Below are 22,281 nucleotides of genomic sequence, written 5' to 3'. Positions count from 1 at the left end.
ATTTATGCAGAGTGAGGTGGCCCTTTTGGTTCATAGTTGGGATCACGTCACTGATACTAGCCATAGCTGCTACGGAAGCTTGATCGTCAAGCTCTAATACTATGAACAGAAAATAACAATGATAACAGAAAATAAAAGAGACAAAAAAACTCATGTATATTGCTTGTTTTGTATTAACTTATATATACAAAAGCGGAAACTACTAAAATAATCTAGAGGTTCTTTTCAACAAAATGTTAACTACTTTCATAACTAAATATTCATTTTTCATTTAAATTCCCTGAATTCGGAAGGCGCGACTTTTTAATTCAGTATCAGTTCGGTATTTTCCAGTTCGATATTAATTCTGTATTTTTCAGTTTGTCATCAATTCGGTATTGTTAGTTCGGCATAGTCTCAAAGAAGAGACGCTTGCATTTCTTTGTACTCACCGTTTGATTAACCCATACTTATTGAGTTGCGGTTTATTTATTAGCAGTTATTCTTTCAACACCAACTAAACTAATAAAATTTCTTCATAAATCAGGATACAACCTAATAAGATGCAATTTTCAATATTCAAAGTGCTTCTAAGTGAGAAACAACTTAATATATGATCTATATGCCACAAGCTAATAAGAAAGCAATCCACATATATTTAACTTTCAAAAAAATAAAATAGAATAGAATAAAATAAAATAGAGCTCAAAGATACTACATATACATATATATATGTGTGTGGAAGAGACGTATCGGGTTGTGGAAGCAATACATGTGTGCCGCCTAGCTGCTGCCACTAGATATAACCACTTCAGTTGACGTCATGATGTTGCCTATGCATGGAAATAGTGGCTGGGTTATATGAGAATTTATTAGTGCTGCACCAATGAAAAGCCCAAACCTTGATTTATCAAATACCCAATCCACCGTCTGGCTTCAACAGTGATTAATGGAGGCAAGGAGCTCAGTTTGAGATTTCATGGTTTATGAGAAAGAATGATATGCTTGATGTCCCGTTCTCTTTCTTCTTCTTTTTTTATGTGCTAATCTTGCATTTTCAAAGGAATTGGAAATGCATCTTGTTTAATCAAAGTAAAGGGAAGGAATTGGAAGGAACTTAACGGTCCAGCTTAATCGAAATTTCAAGTTGGAATTTTGGGTTCCAATTGCTACCAAATCTCTCCTATCTTCCTCTTGATGTATGCTTGTTTCAAGGAGAAATAAAATCAGGTTGGGTTCTTCAATATGTGAGGCTATTGTTGGAAGGATAAATGGCTGGTGAAGAAATGATTTGGCCAATGGCTTCTTGAGATGGTGGTGTTGGTCTCTTCCCTTCTTCTCTTCCCCGATGATTTCCCCCTTCTCTTCTGTTTTTTTTTTTTTTTTTTTTCTTGTAAAACCCCCTCCTCTCTCCTAATGCTTCTAGGTGCTTCTTTCATATGTATATATATTTCTGTTTTTTTTTTCCAGTAAGTTAATTTGAAATTTAAATAACATTTGTTTTTCTCCATGTAAGTTTTATCTATATAACTACAGTTATTATTCTTATACTATTAGAACTAGGGTGTTACATAAAAGAACGTATGGAAAAAGCTTAGAGGAGTTAATAATGGAATTGTGTATTGTGTAGAGGTCAAACTCCATGGTAGTTTTTATGAGAAGTGTATGAACCAAGAGAGATATGGGCTCTTCTGAACTTTTTAAAAACTTTATAGGGATATTTATATAATTTTTATTAATTTTAAGTAAATAAAAAAAATTGATCCATATAGTGCTCTAAAATTGATCACATATAAAGAAATTTTAAGAAAACACAATTATTAAAGCCGAATGGCCCATGCTTAAGTTGATTTCCTGGTTGTTAACCACCGGGTACAATGGGTCCAATCAAACCATGAAACAAACACTAGACCACTTCACCAGTTTTCATTATTTTTCTTAGCATTTAATAAACCGAAAATGAAGAAGAAGAAAATAGAGGAAGCTGGGTTCACGCCTGAAGGAAACTCAGTGATCATTCTGCAGAAACTCAACAAAATGGTCCAAGTATTGATCATGGAAATCTTTATCTGCAAATAGCTTCCTCATCTCCTTTGCATTGTCTCTATATTCTTCTCCTTCCTTTTCAACCATCACCAACCTCATCGAATCAGCCACCGATTCTTTTGTGAAAGACCCATCTGACTCATCTCTTGTCACCTCTACACCCACCTTCTTCTCTCCAAAAACTCTTGCAATTAGCCCCTGGTCTATGATATTGATTGGCAACATAATCAGTGCAAGTCCACTATAAAGTGCCTCTACAACTGAACCATAACCACTGTGAGTAAAAAATCCTCCTACTGATTCATGACCTAATATTCTGAGTTGAGGTACCCAGCTCGTCCACACCATTCCTCGTCCCTTAACTCGGTCTTTAAATCCATCTGGTAACTCCACCGAGTTGTCCTGTTTCCTAAGAACCCAGAAGAATGGCAACTCTGACAACTCCAACCCAAGTGCCAATTCGTTTAACTCAGGTTGACTCAGTTCCGCCTCGCTTCCAAATGCTACATATACCACGGAACCTTTGTTTTGTTTGTCTAGCCACTCTCTGATTGTGAGCCACGTATCGTTTTCTTCGCTACAAGTGGCATCAAGATCATCAGGTGGCAATAAACATATTGGAAGGCAAGGCTTGCCGTGAAGCTCTCCGAGAAGCCTCAAGAACTCCGCCTCTAGCTCGTTGCAGCTCCGAACAGCTATAACATCACAACCTGCAAGAACTGATCCTACACGAAACGTATCAGAGACGCCTACATCTGAATCTTTTACCTCAGCTTGAAAAATGCTTCGCCTCGTGGAGCTTAAATGCAACCTTGGATGGAAAAGGGATCCACTCAGGAACTACAGTGAAATCTTCTGGCTGAGACCGTGGATCCTCACCCTTAATCATGGCAGACGATGATGATCCAAAGAAAGATACACTCCATGCACCTAAAATACTGAAGAAGGCAAGCGAGATCTCAAGATTAGAAGCCATGGGAGGCAACCAGTACTGAGCAAAGTCGCAAATGATCCAATCTGGCGAAGAAGTTTTCAAGAACTGAAGAAGAGGGCCTTGGAGGCCGTCGTAGGCAATCTTGAGGTATGGAACTTTCTGGGAAGTCAAGTCACTGGTAGCCTCTGCATCCCGTGGAAGATGTTTAACAGTGGGTAAATGGAGGCTCACTAAATCGATAAGCGGTGCCAAATTTGAAGGGATTTTGGGTAATCGTTGGATGTTTCTAGGAGTAGATATGAAGGAGATGTTATGGCCCCTTTGGGCAATGTGCTTGGCAAGCTCAAAGAATGGGATTATATGACTAAATGCCAGCCACGGAAACAGAGCGATGTGAAGCTTTTTAGGTTCACTCATGGTGAGTTGGTGATAGGGGTGATCCTCCGAAAGCAAACCTTCCGCTTATAGACGTTAAGATATTGTAGTGGGAGTGGGGTGTGATGTTTGTTGCAATTATACCTTCCACTATTTTTTTCTTTTCTAACTAAATTGTCACATTTTAAATGCAACTTACTTTTATCAATATAAGTGAAAATTAATAAAATTGTTAAGTCATCCTTAAAAATTACTTTTATATTATTATTTATTTTTTAAATTTTTATTAATAATTTTAAAATAATAATTTATTTTAATTTTATTTTGATTAAAATTATTCTCAAATAATTTTGTTTAAATCTGTCTAATATATTTATTATTTAATATTAATTTTATTTTTTAAAATATTATAAAATATATTAATTATAAAATATTAAAAATTAATTTAAAATAATGTTTAACATGATTTAATTTTAAAAATATCAAAATAATAAATTAAATTTTTTAAAATTTTTTAAAATTTTTTTCAAGATGTTTTATCAGACACGTTTTCTAAATTATATTAATAATCAAAGTGGGTTTCAAAGTAATTTAATAAAGATATAAATTAAATTAGAATTTAATTAATATAATAGATAATCATTAGACAAATCATCCTTTTAATTTTATTATAATTTCACTTTCTTGCAAATCATTCCTTTTTCGAGGTCATGCTAAATATACAACCAAAATTTAATATCCACTAGTTTTTAATTTTTGATTCAATGATAAATAATATCTTTAAAGTTTCTACAGTTAAAACTTCTGAATCTTGTATATTATTATTGGTAATTGCTGCTTCACCCTTCTTATTTTGAGAACCCTTCTGATTGTTTTTCCTCAAGTAGAAATCCTTCTTAAAATGACATTTCTTGCTATAATATCAGCATTATGCTTTGCTCTTAAACTTTGATCTTGCCCTTAATTTTTTCTTGCCCTTATTCTTGTTGTCTCTATACTTAGATCATCCCCTTACTACTAGACTTTTACCCTGATTTATTGTATCCTTCTGAGCATTGAGCTATGCTTCTTTAGACCTTGTTGCAGTCTTCACCTTTTTAGCCGTGATACTAGTTCTTGAATACTTCAAAACTTTCCTCAACTGTTCATAAGGGGGTGGCAAAAAAATTCAACAGATACACTGTTTAGAATTCTTCCTCCACCTTAACCTGCAGATTCTGCAAGTCAGACAACATCTTTTGGAAAATGTCCAAATTCTCCTCAATGGTCTTGCACTCGAATATCTTGAAGCCTGAAACCCTCTGCATTAGGTACATTCTATTAGGTAAAGGTTATTTTAGGTAGAGTTACTCCAGTAGTCTCTAGATTCCAAAAGTACTCTTCTCATGGATCACTTTTCTGAGAATATGATCCGAAAGATACAAAACTATCAAGTTTCTAGCCTTCTTACTCCTTTCTCTTCTTGACCATTTAACTGGCTCCTCAATCTCTTTCTCTTTTGATCTTGCTTCTTGATCCAAGGTGATGATTGAAGCAACTCTAGAAGATCCCGAGGTTTCAGGAGCTGAAAGATTTTTTTTTTTCTAGAATGGAGTTTTGAGTTCCTTTGATTCATTTTCTTCCTCAAGATTCCATGTTTCTGGATCATCATTGAGAGCATCTTGCAGCCCCATGATCTTGAGACTTATCTCGATCTTTTCTTTTTAAAGCATGAAATCTCCTCTCCCATCAAACTTCTCAACATCAAATTTCTACATCGTCGACACCATTCTTTTCTCAACCAGGTTTTAAGAAAAGACAGGGGACAAACCTCCCTGTTCGCAATCGGAGCTCTAGTACTTTCTCAACCAGGCTTTAAGAAAATTGATCGGCGATGAACTTTCATATTCGCAATCGTAGCTCTGATACCACTTGTTATGGCTTTGATACCACTTGTAGTTCTCGATACTCAAATATCAAATAAAAATGCGGATGCGATCTTCGGTAAGCAGCGTAACAGAAACAAGATAAAATAAAAAATAAAAAAAGAAAGAAAAAACAGAGAAGAAGAAAACAAAGAGAGATTTACGAGTTCAGATCAACCTTTTGAGAATAGTCCTACGTCTCAGAAGAGGGAATCTTTTATTCATGATGAGTTACAGAGAAGAGAACAACCACACACGAGTACAAACTCGATTACAGATCAATAAATGGTAAAAAACAATAAACTTGATGCTTTTTCACTTTGCGCACTTTTTCACACTTTATTCACACACAAAATAGAGGAACATTTGTTCCTTAAATAATAGATATGATGACCCTTTGATAATCAAAATATCAAAATGCCTTCCGTTTGTTTAATGAAGCTGTCGTTCCTCTTAATACTCTCTCTTCTGTCAGACTTTCTGAGCTCTTTGAAGCCTTCTTGCATTTTGAGCTTCCAGGCACTCCAACCCTTCTTTCATTATGCCTGTCTTACTCAATCCTGCTTCCATCAGGCAGGTCGACCCTTCCTTCTAGCTGGTTGGCCCTTCAGCAAATCACCCCGTCAATAGGTCGTCACCTCATCACAGGTGTGATCATCTAATCCCTTGCTAGAAGTTCCGAGCTCTTTTGTCCAGAAGTTCTGAACTTTTTTGAAAAATTTGAATATTAGCTCTTCAACAAGTTTAAGAAAACAACAAGAATCTACGTACACTCACCTTTCTATCAATGGCATCTTTTCACATGCAGCCTCATCTTCTTTCAACAAATTGACAAATCACCCAAATCCATTTACGCTACCTTAACGACAAACATTAGAAGAGAAGGTGATGATTTATATTTATTTAGGCATTTTGTCGAACAAATAGGTAACTTCTTAATGGAGAAGAGCTATGCAATTCATGGTTGATTATATATCAGCATCACTGCCTTTGTGTTTAATGAACGAGATGTTCAACAGATTCTATCAATTCCACCTAGGCGGTCGTTAGCGTCGGATTACATTAGTTGGAAGCTTGAACGAGATAGAGAATTTTTTGTGAGAAGTGCTTATAAGCTGCAGTGTTCTTATGCTTCTCCTTCTACATCTATCTCGGGCCTTTGGAGCAAGTTTTGGAAATGCAAGATGCCCCCTAAAGTTCTTAATTTTATTTGGAGGGCACTTTCGAATGTGGTGCCTTGTTTTGATATGCTTCAACAACGTCAGATGCAAGTCTATAATGTATGTCCAGTTTGTCAATGTGGAAGAGTTTGATTCAATATTCTTTTGCTCGAAAAGTTTGGGTGCAAACTGATGTAGGATGGCAGTATCCAGGTATGAATTCATTGATGAATTGGTTCTTAGCTATGTTTGTTTCAACCTCTATTGATAAATGCAAATTAATCCTCATGGTTTGTTGGGCATTGTGGACTAATAGAAACTCTAATGTGTGGGAACATAAAGGACAGTCTGCCTCTCAAATTTTCCATATGGTCTCAAGGTTCCTACAAAATTGGACTGTTGCTGATGCTTCTTCCTCAGCTACTCCTGCTACACCAAGTTCAGACCACCTGCGTTCATGGCAACGACCACCGGGAGGATGGATGAAGGTCAATGTGGATGCATCTTGTAACGACCCGAAAATCAGACCGCTACCGGTGCTAGGATCCAGATCGGCTTAAGGCCACCGGGACCCGTAGCAAGCCAAACATCAACCTGTGAACCTGTTTAATCCCATACATGATTAACAACATACATAAAAATTTTGAACTTTTCTTTCCATTCATAAACCAAACTCAACCTGTTTATGCACTATACATAGACATTAACATTAACCCCACCTTGGAGTCCTCATCTATGCTCCAATGGGGTGACAATATTATGCATTAAGTTTGGTTAAACATAATCATCCATAATCATTTAAGATCATGTATATAAAAAGGGATTAATAACATTACACTACAGTCAAGCACACTCTAAACCTTCATAAGCATTATTACATAACATTTCTATATCATACTTTTACATGTATGTACTAATCATAACATATCAACATCTATCATGTCCACTCTAGCTATTACATGGCCCTGACTTCATTACTCTTGCTGACCTCCTGGTCTACCCTGTACCTGCAAACCTGGGGGTTAAGGGAGAGGGGTGAGCTACTAGAGCCCAGTGAGCATAATAATAAAACATAGCATTTAAAACATATGACATCATGGAATGCATCACAACACAGACATTTCACATCAAGGATGAACTTGTCACCACTTAGCCCTCTATACAGTCTAATCATGCCAGGGGCGTAGTGCAGGCACACCTGGACTTCCATAGCATATCATACATATCCATTTATGCCGAAGGCGTAGTGCAGGCTCACCCGGACTTCCATAGTCTGTCATATCATACCATATAAGGGCTAATGGATCATTCAACATTCATCCACATCAACAACATAATGTGCAATGCGACATATTCGTGAATACTAATGCAAGCACCCTAATATATCTCATGGCATTCATGATGCGTGAATCATGCTAAACCTTTTATTTGATTTCTCAATTTAAAACATTAAGTTTAGTTCCACTCACCTCTGGCTGAAGCTCTACTGACTCTGAAGCAGTTATCTCACTACTGAGGTCCTCGGTTCCTCGGGTCCGAACCTACACAGGTGGACTCAAATGAGGGACCTAACAAACATGAACATGACTCTAAAATACTCCCCAAAAACCCCCTTAAAACACCTCAAAACATCCATAGAAAACATGCAAAGGAAGGCTAAACAGGGCACTTTCGGCGGCAGGTTCGGCGGCCGAAAGTCCCTCCAGAGCCGAAAGTCAGGCAGGTTCGGCGGCACCTTCGGCGGCCGAAAGTGGCCTCCAGAGACGAAAGTCTCTTTTCAGGGGCAAGCTTCGGCAGCCGAAAGGCCTGCCTCCCAGGTAGGTTCGGCTGCCGAACCTGGTTTCTGCCAAAAGGGCAGAAACTCGGCTCCTCATGCACAAAAGCCTCCCATTTCATTCAATCAAGCATACAACTCATCCAAAACATGCATAGATACATACATCAGCTCCTAGGGGCTTCAAACTATCCTAAACCCCATCTACAACACATCAAACATGCATCTCCAACATACATTGTCCATAAAACACATAAAACCTAACAATGCTCAACTAACATAAACATACATTTTTACCCCATGAAACAACTTAAAACTTGTTTAAAACATATAGTGAGCTCAAGATCGGCCCTTACCTCTTGAAGATCAAGAGGAAAATGACCCTATCTCCGAGATGGGAGAGATTGAGTTTCTTGAACCTCAAAGCTCCAAAACTTGCTTTATACTCGAAAATCTTCAAAAAAAAGTGAAAACTTGTGAAAATCCAGGAAGATTTGAAGGAAGAAACTTGAAATCGACGAAGGATGGCGGAGAGCTCACCTTGGCCGAAAATGGGGAGAAAAGCTCACCCGTTTCGGCTAAGGGACCCTTTTATAGGTGGCTGGCCAAGCCACATTCGGGGGCCGAACATGCCTCCGCATGCATGCCATGTTCGGGGGCCGAACATAAGGTTCGGCAGCCGAACCTGAACTCCCCTCACCTATGCTTTCGGGGGCCTAAGGGACACCCGAAGCGCATGCATGTTCGGCGGCCGAACCTGAGCCTTCCTTTCAAGACTATTTTCATTCAAAACTTAATTTCTTTTTTGCTTAAAACCATAAAATACACTAAAACATTTCATGAAAACATGGTTTTACCCTTCTAGAGGTTTCCGACATCCGAGATTCCACCAGACGGTAGGAATTCCGATACCGGAGTCTAGCCGGGTATTACATTCTTCCCCCCTTAAGAACATTCGTCCCCGAATGTTCACCAAACAACATAGCATGGCATCAAACATGATCATACAAAGCATAAAACATAAACATTCACATAAAACACATAAAAACTCACCTTAGAAGAGATGAGGATATTGTTGGAGCATGGACTCCCGTGTCTCCCAGGTACATTCCTCAATGTTGTGGTGATTCCAAAGGACTTTCACCATCGGGATTTCCTTGTTCCTTAGCTTTCTGATCTGGGTGTCTAGGATCCGTACGGGCTGCTCAACATAGGTGAGATCCTCTTGGATCTCCACATCAGGCTCACTAAAAACCTTGCCCGGATCTGACACGAACTTTCTCAATATAGAAACATGAAAAACCGGATGGATTCTCTCCATTGAAGCAGGCAATTCCATCTTGTACGATACATTCCCAATCTTTTGCAAGACTTCAAAGGGTCTGATGTACCGTGGAGCTAGCTTACCTTTCTTTCTGAACCGAATCACCCCTTTCATTGGAGACACCTTGAGCAATACCAAATCCCCCTCCTGAAACTCTACTTGCCTTCTGCGGATGTCTGCATAACTCTTCTGCCTGCTTGCAGCAGTCTTGATCCTTTCTCTAATTATGGGCACCACCCTGCTGGTGATCTCTACTAGCTCAGGCCCCACCAAGGCCTTTTCTCCTACTTCTTCCCAGCAAACAGGTGATCTGCACTTCCTTCCATACAAAACTTCATATGGGGCCATCCCTATGCTGGCATGATGGCTGTTATTGTAGGCAAACTCCACTAAAGGTAGATGCTGCCTCCAAGAACCGCCAAAATCCAACACACACATTCTGAGCATATCCTCTATTGTCTGGATGGTCCTCTCTGATTGTCCGTCCGTCTGTGGATGGAAAGCAGTGCTAAAATCCAACCTGGTACACATAGCATTCTGCAGACTCCGCCAAAACCTGGAGGTGAACTGGGGCCCTCTATCAGACACTATTGAAACAGGAACCCCATGCAACCTGACAACCTCATCAACATACACCTGCGCTAACTTGTCCACAGAATAGCCACTCCTGACAGGGATGAAGTGAGCAGATTTGGTGAGTCTGTCCACAATCACCCATATGGAGTCCAATCTGTTGGACGCCGCCGGTAGCCCCACCACGAAGTCCATAGCTATATTCTCCCATTTCCACTCTGGAATAGGTAGTGGGTTAAGCATTCCAGCTGGCTTCTGATGTTTCAGCTTCACCCTCTGACATACCTCGCAGGCTGACACAAACTGTGCCACTTCTCTCTTCATAGCTGGCCACCAATAAACCTTCTTCAGATCTTGATACATCTTGGTGGCTCCAGGGTGAACACTGTATCTGGCATTATGAGCCTCCCTCATAATGTCTCCTTTTAGCCCTACGTCATCTGGTACACACAATCTGTTTCTATAGCGGAGGATCCCCTTACTGTCGAATCTGAACTCACTATCTTTGCCTGACTAAACAGTCCTGGCAATCTTTACTAACTCTGGGTCCTCATGCTGTTTCTGAGCCACCTGCTCCAGAAACACGGGTGCCACTCTCATCTGGGCAATTAAAGCACCTGTACCAGACAACTCCAACTGCAGTCCTTCATTCAAGAGTTCGAAGAATTCCCTTACTACTGGCCTCCTCTCTGCTGAAATATGGGATAAACTGCCAAGTGATTTCCGGCTTAAGGCGTCTGCCACAACATTCGCCTTACCCGGATGGTACTGAATTTTGCAATCATAGTCACTGAGCAGTTCTACCCATCTTCTCTGCCTCAAATTCAAATCTCTCTGACTCAGGATGTACTGCAGGCTCTTATGATCGGTGAAGATCTCACATTTAACCCCATAGAGGTAATGCCTCCACATCTTAAGTGCAAAGATTACTGCTGCCATCTCAAGGTCATGTGTAGGGTAATTCAACTCGTGCTTCTTCAGCTGCCTAGAAGCATAAGCAATCACCCTTTCATTCTGCATTAGCACGCAACCCAGTCCCACACGGGACGCATCACAATAGACTGAGAAGTCTTCATTACTAGATGGCAGAGCTAACACTAGTGCTGAAGTCAACCTCTTCTTTAGCTCCTCAAAGCTCTCTTCACACTGGTCGGTCCACACAAACCTCTGATTCTTCTTAGTCAGTCTGGTCATGGGAGCTGCAATCTTAGAGAAGTCCTGAACGAACCTCCTGTAGTAACCTGCCAAACCCAAGAAACTCTTGATCTCAGTCACAGTAGTGGGTCTAGGCCAGTTTGCTACAGCTTCCACTTTCTTGGGGTCTACCTCGATTCCATTTTCTGACACCACATGCCCTAAGAATGAAATGCTCCTCAGCCAGAACTCACACTTGGAGAACTTAGCATACAAGCCATGTCCCCTCAAGGTCTGCAAAACCAACCTCAGATGATGGGCATGCTCCTCTACATTCCTGGAGTACACTAAGATATCATCTATGAAGACAATAACAAAGTGATCCAGGTATTGACTGAAAACTCTGTTCATGAGATCCATGAATGCTGCAGGGGCATTGGTTAACCCGAACGGCATCACAAGGAACTCATAATGCCCATATCTGGTCCTGAAGGCTGTCTTCGGCACATCCTCTTCTCTTATCCTTAGCTGATGGTACCCCGATCTCATATCTATTTTGGAGAAACAACCTGCTCCGGCTAGCTGGTCGAATAGATCGTCGATCCTTGGCAATGGGTACTTATTCTTGGTAGTGACCTTGTTCAACTGCCTGTAGTCGATACAAAGTCTGAGAGATCCATCATTCTTTTTCACAAATAGCACTGGAGCACCCCCAAGGTGAGGTACTCGGTCAGATGAATCCTCTATCTACCAACTCTTGCAACTGATCCTTAAGCTCTTTCAATTCTACTGGTGCCATCCTGTAGGGAGGGATAGAGATCGGTCTAGTTCCAAGCATCAACTCAATTTCGAACTCTATCTCCCTAGCAGGTGGTAAACCTAGCAGCTCGTCTGGGAACACATCTAAGAACTCACTGACTACGGGCACTGAGGCGGGCTCTCTGACATGACTATCCAGCTCTCTTACATGAGCTAGAAAACCCTGACAACCCCTCCTGAGTAGCCTACGAGCCTATAGGGCTGATATCAAACCTCTAGGTGTACTCCCCCTATCTCCTCTGAAGACAACCTCTGACCCATCCTGACATCTGAACTTGACTACCTTGTCTCTGCAGTCTAAGGTAGCACCATGGGTAGATAGCCAATCCATCCCTAGAATGACGTCAAAATCTGTCAAGTCTAGAACCACAAGGTCGGCAGAAAGGCATCTTCCCTCTATAAAAATTGGACTATACTGGCAAACTGACTCTGCCACTGACGGGTCACACTTGGGTCCACTGACCCATAGGGGACACTCTAACCCAGAGACCATCAATCCCAACCTCTCGACGGCCCTCGGAGCAATGAAAGAATGAGATGCACCAGGGTCCATTAATGCATACACATCAGAACAACCAATGATGAGATTACCTGACACCACGGTGTTGGATGTGTTTGCCTCCTGCTAAGTCATGGTGAAGATCCGTGCTGGAGCTGACGGACCCTCACCCCTGAAACCCGCTGAAGAAGAGGCTGCCCCTCTTCCTCTGCCTCTGCCTCTGCCACTAGCCTGAGTCGCGGCTGGAGCTACTGGCTGAGCCACACTACCAGAAGCTGTCTGTTGAGACTGTACCATAGAAGCTACTCTAGGACACTCTCGAGCCATGTGTCCCTTCTGCACACATCTGAAGTAGGCTGTCGTCCCAACCAGACATACTCCCTTGTGCGGCTTCCCACACTTCATACATGTTGTAGTACCTGCACCCGAGCTCGAGCCACTTCCTAATCCCAGACCTGACTTGTTCTTGCTCCAGAACTTGTTCTACTTGGACTTCCGGGAGCCTCTGTCCCACTTCTTACTGCCTGAACTCAGAGAAGAAGGGTCTAACCTACCCCCTCCTGGGGTCTTGGAACCAGAAGGCTGTGCCACTGACTGCTTGACTTTCCCTTCGATGATAGCACTAGCCTCCATCCTCCGAGCCATATCTACTATGGCATGGAAACTCTCCCTCTCTGCTGACTGAATCAAGGAGGAATACCTGGAATGGAGCCTCATGATATACCTCCTTGACTTCCTCTAATCTGTGTCCAGATTCTGCCCAGCAAACGGCAACAGCTCCAAGAATCTGTCTGTATACTCATCCACACTCATCTCATCTGTCTGCCTCAACTGTTCAAACTCAATCATTTTCAGCTCCCTGGAACTGTCAGGGAAAGCCCATCCTGCAAACTCATTGGCAAACTCCTCCCAGGATAGACTATCCAACCTCGGGTTCACATAATTCTTAAACCACTCTCGGGCCTTTTTGCATTTTAGTGTGAACCCAGCCATCTGAATGGCTCTACTGTCATCAGCTCCTATCTCATCTGTAATTGTCTTGACCCTCTCAAGGTACACAAACGGGTCATCACCGGTTTCAAACTGGGGAGCACCCAACTTCATGTAGTCGGTCATCTTGACCTTGCTCCCACCAGATGAGCTAGGCTTAGGCATTTGGGTTTCTGGGACAGTAGGTGCTGCTGGTGGTGGAGGAGGTGCAGCATCCCCTGAGGCAGGGTTTGTTGTATCTGGATAGAAAGATGGGGGTGGGTACATGGGGTACTGTGGGTACGGTGGGTAGAAAGGTGGGTATGGCATCTGAGAGTGATAAGGGTTAAAACTGGGGTAATTCGATGTACCTACCATCAAATACCCGGGATTATGTGAAAAGGGTGGGTAATAAGGTGGCTGAACAAATCCCGAGGCCTGAGTGCCTCCTTGGGACTCTCCCATTCCCTCTTCCGACATACTTACTCCGAGATTGCCATCCCTACTCTGATCCACATCCATCTGATCCCCCACATCCTCTGACACATCCCCTTGTACTGATCCCCTCACTGATCTGCTTCTACCTAGATCCAAAGACCTTCTAGGGTCTCTTACTGCTCTTTCTCTGCTGGACCTACTAGACATTGCCCTAGGCAATGCAGGAGGACAGGCATCAGTGCTCTCGTCCTGGGGTGGTACTCCAGTCAATCGTGCAGATCGACGAGTTCCTCTCATCCTGTTTTACTGAAAAGCAGCACACATCACATATAACATTAGCATCATATGGTTCATGTGGGAACACATGAATCCGCATCACATACATCACATACATAGCATATCATTAATGCACATGCATATAACCATGGCATTTCACATCATCATTCAAGATAGGACTCTACATCCTATCCTAGTGGACATGATTTTCCTATTGTCCTTGACCTTCTATAACCTCTATGAGCCCAACACTCTAGGTCCGACCATATGAACCTAGGGCTCTGATACCAATCTGTAACGACCCGAAAATCAGACCGCTACCGGCGCTAGGATCCAGATCGGCTTAAGGCCGCCGGGACCCGTAGCAAGCCAAACATCAACCTGTGAACCTGTTTAATCCCATACATGATCAACAACATACATAAAAATTTTGAACTTTTCTTTCCATTCATAAACCAAACTCAACCTGTGCATGCACTATACATAGACATTAACATTAACCCCACCTTGGAGTCCTCATCTATGCTCCAATGGGGTGACAATATCATGCATTAAGTTTGATTAAACATAATCATCCATAATCATTTAAGATCATGTATCTAAAAAGGGATTAATAACATTACACTACAGTCAAGCACACTCTAAACCTTCATAAGCATTATTACATAACATTTCTATATCATACTTTTACATGTCTGTACTAATCATAACATATCAATATCTATCATGTTCACTCTAGCTATTACATGGCCCTGACTTCATTACTCTTGCTGACCTCCTGGTCTACCCTGTACCTGCAAACCTGGGGATTAAGGGAGAGGGGTGAGCTACTAGAGCCCAGTGAGCAGAATAATAAAACATAGCATTTAAAACATATGACATCATGGAATGCATCACAACACAGACATTTCACATCAAGGATGAACTTGTCACCACTTAGCCCTCTATACAGTCTAATCATGCCAGGGGCGTAGTGCAGGCTCACCCGGACTTCCATAGTCTGTCATATCATACCATATAAGGGCTAATCGATCATTCAACATTCATCCACATCAACAACATAATGTGCAATGCGACATATTCATGAATACTAATGCAAGCACCCTAATATATCTCATGGCATTCATGATGCGTGAATCATGCTAAAGCTTTCATTTGATTTCTCAATTTAAAACATTAAGTTTAGTTTCACTCACCTCTGGCTGAAGCTCTACTGACTCTGAAGCAGTTATCTCACTGCTGAGGTCCTCGGTTCCTCGGGTCCGAACCTACATAGGTGGACTCAAATGAGGGACCTAACAAACATGAACATGACTCTAAAATACTCCCCAAAAACCCCCTTAAAACACCTCAAAACATCCATAGAAAACATGCAAAGGAAGGCTGAACAGGGCACTTTCGACGGCAGGTTCGGCGGCCGAAAGTCCCTCCAGAGCCGAAAGTCAGGCAGGTTCGGCGGCACCTTCGGCGGCCGAAAGTGCCCTCCAGAGACGAAAGTCTCTTTTCGGGGGCAAGCTTCGGCAGCCGAAAGGCCTGCCTCCCAGGTAGGTTCGGCGGCCGAAAGTCCTTCGGCTGCCGAACCTGGTTTCTGCCAAAAGGGCAGAAACTCGGCTCCTCATGCACAAAAGCCTCCCATTTCATTCAATCAAGCATACAACTCATCCAAAACATGCATAGATACATACATCAGCTCCTAGGGGCTTCAAACTATCCTAAACCCCATCTACAACACATCAAACATGCATCTCCAACATACATTGTCCATAAAACACATAAAACCTAACAATGCTCAACTAACATAAACATACATTTCTACCCCATGAAACAACTTAAAACTTATTTAAAACATATAGTGAGCTCAAGATCAGCCCTTACCTCTTGAAGATCGAGAGGAAAACGACCCTAGCTCGGAGATGGGAGAGATTGAGTTTCTTGAACCTCAAAACTCCAAAACTTGCTTTATACTCGAAAATCTTCAAAACAAAGTGAAAACTTGTGAAAATCCAGGAAGATTTGAAGGAAGAAACTTGAAATCGACGAAGGATGGCGGAGAGCTCACCTTGGCCGAAAATGGGGAGAAAAGTTCACCCGTTTCGGCTAAGGGACCCTTTTATAGGTGGCTGGCCAGGCCACATTCGGGGGCCGAACGTGCCTCCGCATGCATGTCATGTTCGGCGGCCGAACATAAGGTTCGGCGGCCGAACCTGAACTCCCCTCACCTATGCTTTCGGGGGCCTAAGGCACACCCGAAGCGCATGCATGTTCGGCGGACGAACCTGAACCTTCCTCTCAAGACTATTTTCATTCAAAACTTAATTTCTTTCTTGCTTAAAACCATAAAATACATTAAAACATTTCATGAAAACATGGTTTTACCCTTCTAGAGGTTTCCGAAATCCGAGATTCCACCGGACGGTAGGAATTCCGATACCGGAGTCTAGCCGGGTATTACACATCTACTGGCCCAAGTCTGGGTTTTGTGAGTTTAGGTGCTGTTGTACATATTTCATATAGGGAGTCTGTGGTGGCTAAAGCCTGGAGTTATCCAGGTTTATTCTCAGTAAAAAAACACAGAAACTATAGGCATTGTTGAAGTTTTAAGTTGGATAAAGAGTGAAGGTTGGCAGCGGGTTCTGATAAAATTGGATGCCCCTTCAGTTGTTCAATCAATTTATTTATCAGAGTTTATCGCTAGATCATTCTTTGGTTTGATTGTTAGTGATTATAAATCTCTTTCAAGTAAGATCGTTGATACTAAATATTATTTTAAATATAGGTCTATATGGTTATCCATTTGTTAGCAACGAGTGCCCACTCCGAATTAGTCTTAGGAGTTTAGTATGTTAATTCACTTCCTTCTATTATAACTTCTTTAATGAAATAATAAAATTATAAATGTTCCTAAAAAAATATATCAGCATCATTAGTAACACCTTTTAAGAATTTCTCACTAACTGACCATGGAAAGCCTTCAACACGCACAAAGTCTCTCCCATGCAGAATTTTATATAGGCATTTTAGATAAAGAGGCATAGGAATTATGGGGTATCAATCGGTCATTTGATTAAAAAATTTTTGAATAAATTAAATTTATTGAAGGTTAAAAACAAAATTGAATAAGAGATAATTAAATTAAATCAAATATCCAGGTTGATTTAATTCTATGTGGTCCCTTTACTGATTGATAGTTAAATCCATGATGAAACAAGTTCACATAATAATTTTTGTACTTATCATTGGACTTAACATTGGAATAATTCGTCGGAAAAAATTACCGATTTATTTAAAAATAAATATTACAGTAAAAAATAAAAGAGATATATAGAAAAATTTATTATTTAATTCTTAGATATTATTATTATTTATAAATTAATTTTTATATTTTTAAAAATTTATTAAAATATTTTTATTTTTTATTTCTTTTAATAAAATAGCCATTCTATCAAATTCTGCCTACTTGTATAATTTTAATATATGTTTTGATATGTGCTTTGAAGATGTTATGTTTTGATGTGTTTTGAAAATGTTGAGACTTATAAATAATGAAAATACTTATAAACTAAATAAAAAATTTTTCTATAATAATAAAAATATTCTTTTCACTCTATTTTTTTTTCTCAAACATCTATTTTTTAAAATTAAACTAATTAATTAATTTTTCAAATAACACAAACTAAATAATAAATTTCCCTTATACCAAACTACGGCTATTTTTAGGGAAAAAAAAATTACTAAAGCTCGATGGCCGACGCAATTATTAAAGCCCAATGGCCCACACTTAATAGGTTGATTTGCCGGTAAACAATGGTCGTTCACCACTACCACTACAGAGTCTACTCAAGCCATGAAACAAACACATGCACCACCACCAATTTTTATCTCCCACTTTTTCTTTCTCTCTCTTTTTTTTTTTTCTTAATTAAGCTTTTAATAGACTAAAAAAAAAAGAGAATAAAACTGGGTTCACGCCTGAAGGGAACTCAGTGATTTTGCAGAAACTCAACAAAATGGTCCAAGTATCGATCATGGAGATCTTTATCTGCAAATACCTTCCTCATCTCCTTTGCATTATTTCTATATTCTTCTCCTTCCTTTTCAACCATAACCAACCTCAGCGACTCAGCCACCGATTCTTTTATAAAAGACCCATCTGACTCATCTCTTGTCACCTCTACACCCACCTTCTTCTCTCCAAAAACTCTTGCAATTAACCCCTGGTCTATGATATTGATCGGCAGCATAATCAGTGCAAGTCCACTATAAAGTGCCTCTATAACTGAACCATAACCACAGTGAGTCAAAAATCCTCCGACTGATTCATGACCCAATATCCTGAGTTGAGGTGCCCAGCTCGTGCACACCATTCCACGTCCCTTAACTCGGTCTTTAAATCCATCTGGTAACTTGACAGAGTTGTCCCCTTTCCTTAGAACCCAGAAGAAAGGCAACCCTGATAACTCCAACCCAAATGCCAACTCGTTTAACTCAGGTTGACTCAGTTCAGCCTCGCTTCCAAATGCTATGTAAACGACAGAACCTTTGTTTTGCTTGTCTAGCCATTCTCTGGTTGTAAGCCACGTATCATCTTCTTCGCTACAAGTGGCGTCAAGATCATCAGGTGGCAGTAAACCTATTGGAAGGCAAGGCTTGCCGTGAAACTCTCCGACAAGCCTCAAGAACTCCGCCTCTATCTCGTTGCAGCTCCGAACAGCTATAACATCACAACCAGCAAGGACTGATCCTATACGAAACACACCGGAGAAACTTACATCTGAATCTTCTTTCCATGCTTGAAAAAGTCTTTTTGCCTCGTGGAGCTTAAAAGCGACCTTGGAAGGAAAAGGGATCCACTCAGGGATTACAGTGAAATCTTCCGGTTGAGACCGTGGATCCTCACCCTTAATCATGGCAGACGATGATGATCCAAAGAAAGATACACTCCATGCACTTAAAATACTAAAGAAGGCAAGCGAGATCCCAAGATTAGCAGCAATGGGAGGTAACCAGTGCTGAGCAAAGTCGCAAATGATCCAATCAGGAGAAGATGTTTTCAAGAACTGAAGAAAAGGGCCTTCGAGGCCGTCGTAGGCAATCTTGAGGTATGGAATTTTCTGGGAAGGTAGGTCACTGGTGGCTTCTGCATCCTGTGGAAGATGATCAACAGTGGGTAAAGGGAGGCTCACTAAATTGATACGCGGTGCTAAATTTGAAGGGATTTTGGGTAATCGTTGGATGTTTCTAGGAGTAGATATGAAGGAGATCTTATGACCCCTTTGGGCTATGTGCTTGGCAAGCTCAAAGAATGGGATTATATGACCAAATGCCAGCCATGGAAACAGAGCGACATGAAGCTTTTTAGGTTCTCTCATGGTGAGTTGGTGATAGTGGTGATCCTCCTAATTCAAACTCTCCACACCACATATAGGGATATTCTTTTTTTATTATTATTTTTTTATTAGCATACAGCGGATAATATTAATAGATAAGAAACTTAATTAAATATTCGCATAGGATTTCTACAGAAGAAAATTTAATTTTTTTATACCATATGCATTGAAAAAAAAAAGAGAAAAACGTCAAAAAAAAATGTCTATATAAAATTTCATCGTAGCTTTAAAATTTTTTGGAAATTAGTTTGTCATTTTGGACATCTACATCAATCCTTTGTTTTTTCAAAAACAAATTAATTAATCCTTTGTTTTTCCAAAAACAAATTAATTATATAAATGCCAGGGAGTAATTAATTTTAAATTTTATGATAGATTTAAATCGATTTTAATTTTTAATGTAAATCATAATAATTTTTTTTAAAAAAAATTAGGCATATTATAAAATTCGAGATAAAAATTTTAATATTTAAGAGTTAATTTTATATTTTAATTATTTTTTTTATATTTTTATAATTTTTTATATTATAATTTTTTTTATTACAAATAATCTTTTTTAACTGTTTGATATTCACTTTTTAATATTTTAAAAATATAAAACTTTTTAATTTTTAATTTTTTATTTCTCTTATATCATTTGATTAATAATATTGATTAAAATTTCTATGGAATATAATCGGTGTTTTATTAATAAATTTAATACTTTTACTATATTAAAGTGTATGATCTAGCTTTCTTTTCTGTCACTGTAGCCTTACACATCAAGAGAAGAAGACAATTTAGTTATGAGTTGATTGATTGTATGTGTAAGCATGAGCACATAGGGTTGGTGTATTTATTCTTTATGAGTTGATTGATTGTATGTGTAAGCATGAGCACATAGGATTGTATTTATTCTCTATTTGGCAGGTATAATTTTAAAAGTAATAATTAAAACGTCTAAAGTTTTAAAGTATGATGTAGTTAGATATATAATAAAATAATTTAATGGGAAAATTAATTAAAATAAGATAAAAAATGGAAAGGTAGACGATGGGTAGAAAATTTTTATAAATTGATTGGAGTGACGAAGAAACTAAAAGCATATAACTTTCTCTCTATGCCAATAATGGATTTTTTTTCCTTTAATTTCTTTTATTTTTCAACTTTCTTTTACTCCTTTAAACTTTAGCGATGTATTTATTGAAAAAAAAAAACCCTAAAAAATTAATTTTAGTATAACTAAAACTCCAATTAAAAAGCTAACTTAAGAAATATTTAATCTAACAAAGGATGTTTTTTTCACAAGGCAAAATTTTATTTATAAATTTGAAAAAAGAAATTGAATTTTTTTTAAATCAATACAGAAATAAAAAAAAATGTTACCTCGAAACATATTTTCAAAATCAGGGTGGTGCCAAAACTTGTTCGACAGTCATACTCTTGAACAAGTTTGTTCTCCGTCCCGTACCACGTTCACATAGTTTGGGACACGCTGATAATATTTGACACTTTAAATTTTGAACACGCCTCTTTGCACCCCATGTGAATGATCTGTCCACTTATTCGACACTATAAATGTTGAACAAGTAGGGTAATTGCTTATGCTTCTATACAGTTGAAAAAGCATGAGTTAAATTATCCTACACACGATCTAGAGATGGCAGCTGTAATCTTTGCACTCAAGATGTGGAGACATTACTTGTATGGGGTGAAATATGAGATCTTCACAGATCATAAGAGTTTATAATACATTTTGAGTCAGAGAGAGTTAAACTTGAGGCAGAGGAGATGGGTAAAACTTTCTTAGTGATTACGATTGCAAAATCCAGTATCATCCGGGTAAAGCAAATATGGTGGCAGATGCTCTTAGTCGAAAATCGCTTGGCAGTTTATCTCACTTCTTAGTGGAAAGAAAACCAGTGGTGAAAGAAATTTACAGGCTTGTTAACGAAAGCTTGCCACTAGAGTTGTTTGGTACAGGTGCATTAGTAGCACAGATGAAAGTAACATCTGTGTTTCTAGAACAAGTGGCACAAAAACAGCATGAGCATCCTGAGTTGGCAAAAATAGCAGGAGTTGTTCAGAAAGGTAAGAATAGTGATTTTAGGTTTGACAACAGAGGGATTCTTTATTACGGGAACAGATTGTGTGTACCAGATGACATAGGCTTAAAAGGAGACATTATGAGAGAGGCTCATAATGTCAGGTACAATGTTCACCCTGGAGCCACCAAGATATATCAGGATCTGAAGAAAGTGCATTGGTGACCATCTATGAAGAGGGAAGTGGCTCAGTTTGTGTTTGCTTATAAAGTGTGTCAGAGGGTAAAGTTGAAACATCAGAAGCCAGCTGGAATGCTTAACCCACTATTGATTCCAGAGTGAAAATGGGAACATGTGGCAATGAATTTTGTGGTGGGGTTACCAGCAACGTCAAACAGACATGACTTTATATGGGTAAAAGTGGACAGATTGACCAAATCTGCTCACTTTATTCCTATCAGGAGCAGTTACTCTGTAGACAAGTTGGCACAGATTGTAATACCCGGCTAGATCCTGGCATTGAAATCCGGAATTCAAAGATGCCGGAGCCTTCTAGAAGGGTAAAATTGTGTTTTCTAAAAATATTTTCACATGATTTTATGGTTTTAATGCAAAAGAAATTGAGTTTTGAAAAGAAAAGACAAAGGATGGAAGAACCCAGGTTCG

The 22,281-nt window shown here is 39.6% G+C and overlaps 1 protein-coding gene and 1 pseudogene across 1 annotated transcript; both read right to left on the bottom strand.

Annotated features, from left to right (window-relative positions):
- Positions 1 to 1,748: 1,748 nt before the first annotated feature.
- LOC110629597 lies at positions 1,749 to 3,446 on the bottom strand (annotated as a pseudogene).
- Positions 3,447 to 17,932: 14,486 nt separating this feature from the next.
- LOC110630223 (putative UDP-rhamnose:rhamnosyltransferase 1) lies at positions 17,933 to 19,643 on the bottom strand. Its single transcript, XM_021777600.2, has one exon. The coding sequence runs from the start codon at positions 19,571 to 19,573 to the stop codon at positions 18,185 to 18,187; it is 1,389 nt and encodes a 462-aa protein (XP_021633292.1). The 5' UTR covers positions 19,574 to 19,643; the 3' UTR covers positions 17,933 to 18,184.
- Positions 19,644 to 22,281: the final 2,638 nt, after the last annotated feature.

This window comes from Manihot esculenta, chromosome 13, assembly GCF_001659605.2.
Source record: "Manihot esculenta cultivar AM560-2 chromosome 13, M.esculenta_v8, whole genome shotgun sequence".
Lineage (NCBI taxonomy): Eukaryota > Viridiplantae > Streptophyta > Magnoliopsida > Malpighiales > Euphorbiaceae > Manihot > Manihot esculenta.
The sequence above is the reverse complement of the archived record's forward strand: the minus strand, read 5'-3'. Positions and strand labels throughout refer to the sequence as shown.

Coding starts and splice junctions, on each gene's coding strand:
- LOC110630223 (XM_021777600.2), bottom strand. CDS start 19,573: ATGAGAGAACCTAAAAAGCTTCATGTCGCTCTGTTTCCATGGCTGGCA.